We start from the raw sequence: 3,059 nt of genomic DNA on the forward strand, positions 1-3,059 counted from the left end.
CATGTGGCAGGTGGGGTGAGTTGCACAGGGACCGAGGATTTACGCCCCGACTACCCTGAGTTTCGACCCCTGCGACCTCATGTGACAAACATCCCACCATTTGAATATTCAACCATGACTCATAACATGGTCATTCCACCGATAGACCTATTTATTTTCCATCAAATAAAGTATAAGTATCTTCTAATCGAGGATTAACCCATGATGTTTGGGAGATCCACCAAGTGTCTTTACAATGTCCCGGTTCCTCGGGATTATGATGTCGCAGTATGGTATTCAAGTTGTCATCTAGGTACCGACGGTTCGAACCCCAACTATGATGTATTTGTAGAAATTTTTCTTTCAAATGGAGGGCGCAATCAAAGAATGATGGACTTATAGGCTGGCCATCGCGTGCTCTTCTCGATTTATTTTGATGGCTAGTGAGAAACTTCCATGAGGTCACATCGATCACTCAAAGGATAGTCAATGAGACTAGAAATTATAGTTTTTTTTTCCAGTGGCATGTCCCAAGAGTAAAATATTAAACAAAATAGACACTAAGAGCATGGGCAACACATCCGTATTATAACGTCTGCCACCTCATCAAAAAGTATGAGATCCATTGTCACATAGTCGTTATAACATCTCTCTCACCCACATTCTTTTTAAGGTTAATATTTATTATTCATGGGTCTCATCGTGCATTTAAAATTATATCATATTAAATAAATAAAATTTAAATGAATAATAATATTATTAAAAATATCTTTATTATTTATTAGTTACCCATTTTATTTATTTTTTCTAATTTTAGGATTTTATTCAATTATTAAAAAAAATTTAAAAAAAATACCATGGGTGGGCCAGCCAAGGACTAGCCCACCCACTGTACAAGAATTGTACTTTGAACGCGTTCAAAGTGGGGGTGTTATAACACTCCTCCAAAATGGGTGTTAACACCAAAGAGTGTTATAACACCCCCTATTTAAAACTCCCAAATTAATACTGATATTTTGTTTCTTAAAAACAATTCCATAAGAAAACATCAAATAGAAGACACCAATGTAAATCAAATTGCCACCTTTTTCTTGTCAAAGTAGCATTGTTGTTAACAACAATCTTGCTATATTAGCAAGATAAGCAAAAAATAATAAATAAATAAAATTAACTAAAAGAATAATAAAAAAACTAAAAATCAATAATAGGCTCTCCGATCGTCAGATTTCTCTCCACTGTCCACTTCAAATTAAACAATTTCGCGACGATAAACTTAAAAATCTTATTCACGTTAATATTGTGACTGGCACTCGAGAAAAATAAAGGTGAATCCATCGCCCTTGCATATGTTCTAGCCTGAAACAAAATATATACAAAAAAAAAAAAAAAAAAGTAATTATCATTTATGTGTCTATAACTTCAAATATATAAACCATTTAGGAGAGAAACAATTTATAAATTATGGAGAAACTTACTTGATTCGATATTGTCCATTGCATCTCGAATGGAAGCTGAACAAACTCATCAAACTTTGTTCCTACCAAGATGGGGATCGCCTTCTAAATTTAGCGAGAAGAGAAGGAAAAGAATTTAATATTTTGACGATAGAGCGGAGCAAGGAGATATATACATGTATTTATACAAATTAAATACCTTGTTCCATCTACGGGCTCGGTGATACCAAGAAACAACGCTGAAATAAGATCACACGCACCACTTCGTTGATTGCCAACTCGATCTTATGAACATGCTAACAAAGTAAAATATGGATAAATTAAAGGAAATACTAACTTGTTGAGTGATTGTCGATTTGTGAGATCGAACATTATGAGAACCGATACGGCATCTTTACAAGCAATGGGAACATCATCAAGATGTTGATCGTCACCTTCAAGTATATATAAACAAATCGTCATATAATCATTTTTATTTTGACTTATAAAAAATATTTGAAATAGGATAAAATGAGATTTTTTACCCACTATATCCCAAATCCTAAAGGCAATCTTCCCTCCCTTTGTTGTGAAAATCTTGTCCATTAGATTTAACTCTTCCATTTTCACTTCTTTGTTTTCCTTCTCCTCTCCCACATACTTGGTCTATCAAATATCAAACGATATCAATTAGCATATATACAACAAGAGTCATTAAAAATTTTATGGCATTTGTTACCGACCGCAAAGCTTGTTTTTCCGATACCACAATCTCCAAGGAGGCTAATCTTCAATGCCAACATATCTTGATCCACCTCAACATTCGAGCACTTTGATTCAATAGCCACTTCGACATTGGGGGCATCTTCCACCGTATCAAATTTTGCGGGATGACTTAGTTTCCTTTTTTGGTATTGGTCAAAGCAATTCGGGGATGAGCAAGAGAAGAGCCTTTTATGGATCGCACGAGAGAGGCGACTAAAAAGAAGGTTCCATCGGGCCTCAAACCGTGCCAAAGGCTTGTTGATGGGAGGCATAGCGGATGGATACTTTCAAGGTCGATGGAGTTGGCTAGTTGATGGCCAAGTTTAGCCATCAACCAGCAATAGAGAGGAAGAGGGGAGTGGAGGAGAGCCAACCACTTTGTTGCATATCCCTAGCCTTTTATACTAATGTGTGAACTTTCTCTATCATTCGATCATTAGAGTACATGTTTGACCGATTAATCTCAAGAAAAATGCAAATGGTTGGTGGAGAATGGAAGGCTTCTTTTTGTTTGATAAATAAAAAGGAAATTTTATAATTTGGGACTTAATTGTTTTTTCACTTGTCGAGCTGGTTGATTTGTGTGGATTAGATGATATTGTTCAAAGTAAGAATGTTTTATAAAAAAAAAAATAGAGAGGAAAGTCTTAATAATTATTTTTTTAACGAGGAGATTGAAAGAATAACTTTCATTATTAGTTAATACTAAATTTATACAAAAGTATTCGATCATACTTGTAATTACTCGAAACTCTTGTTACAACTTAAAAAAAAAACCTCTTAAGACAGAATTCTAACCTCTTTATGTAGATTGATGACATGATTACTGATGGGGCATAATCATGCACCCTCAATGTGGCACAGATAATCAAAGTCATTTTC

General features: G+C 34.7%; 1 protein-coding gene across 1 annotated transcript; it reads right to left on the bottom strand.

The window, feature by feature from the left end:
- Window positions 1–1,170: 1,170 nt before the first annotated feature.
- On the bottom strand, window positions 1,171–2,449 carry LOC122000528 (septum-promoting GTP-binding protein 1-like). The gene is made up of 6 exons (XM_042554911.1): window positions 2,156–2,449; window positions 1,958–2,078; window positions 1,771–1,867; window positions 1,633–1,672; window positions 1,455–1,538; window positions 1,171–1,335 (listed from the first exon to the last, which is right to left on the bottom strand). The coding sequence occupies exons 1-6, from the start codon at window positions 2,447–2,449 to the stop codon at window positions 1,171–1,173; spliced, it is 801 nt and encodes a 266-aa protein (XP_042410845.1).
- Between the last annotated feature and the right edge of the window lie 610 nt (window positions 2,450–3,059).

This window comes from Zingiber officinale, chromosome 1A, assembly GCF_018446385.1.
Source record: "Zingiber officinale cultivar Zhangliang chromosome 1A, Zo_v1.1, whole genome shotgun sequence".
Classification (NCBI taxonomy): Eukaryota; Viridiplantae; Streptophyta; class Magnoliopsida; order Zingiberales; family Zingiberaceae; genus Zingiber; species Zingiber officinale.

What these genes read in the sequence shown, in the direction of transcription:
- LOC122000528 (XM_042554911.1), bottom strand. Translation starts at nt 2,449, where the DNA reads ATGCCTCCCATCAACAAGCCTTTGGCACGGTTTGAGGCCCGATGGAAC. An exon ending in TAGGATTTGGGATATAGTGG is followed by an intron (nt 1,868 to 1,957) that starts GTAAAAAATCTC and finishes ATATACTTGAAG; the next exon opens with GTGACGATCAACATCTTGAT. An exon ending in GAGCCCGTAGATGGAACAAG is followed by an intron (nt 1,539 to 1,632) that starts GTATTTAATTTG and finishes CGCTAAATTTAG; the next exon opens with AAGGCGATCCCCATCTTGGT.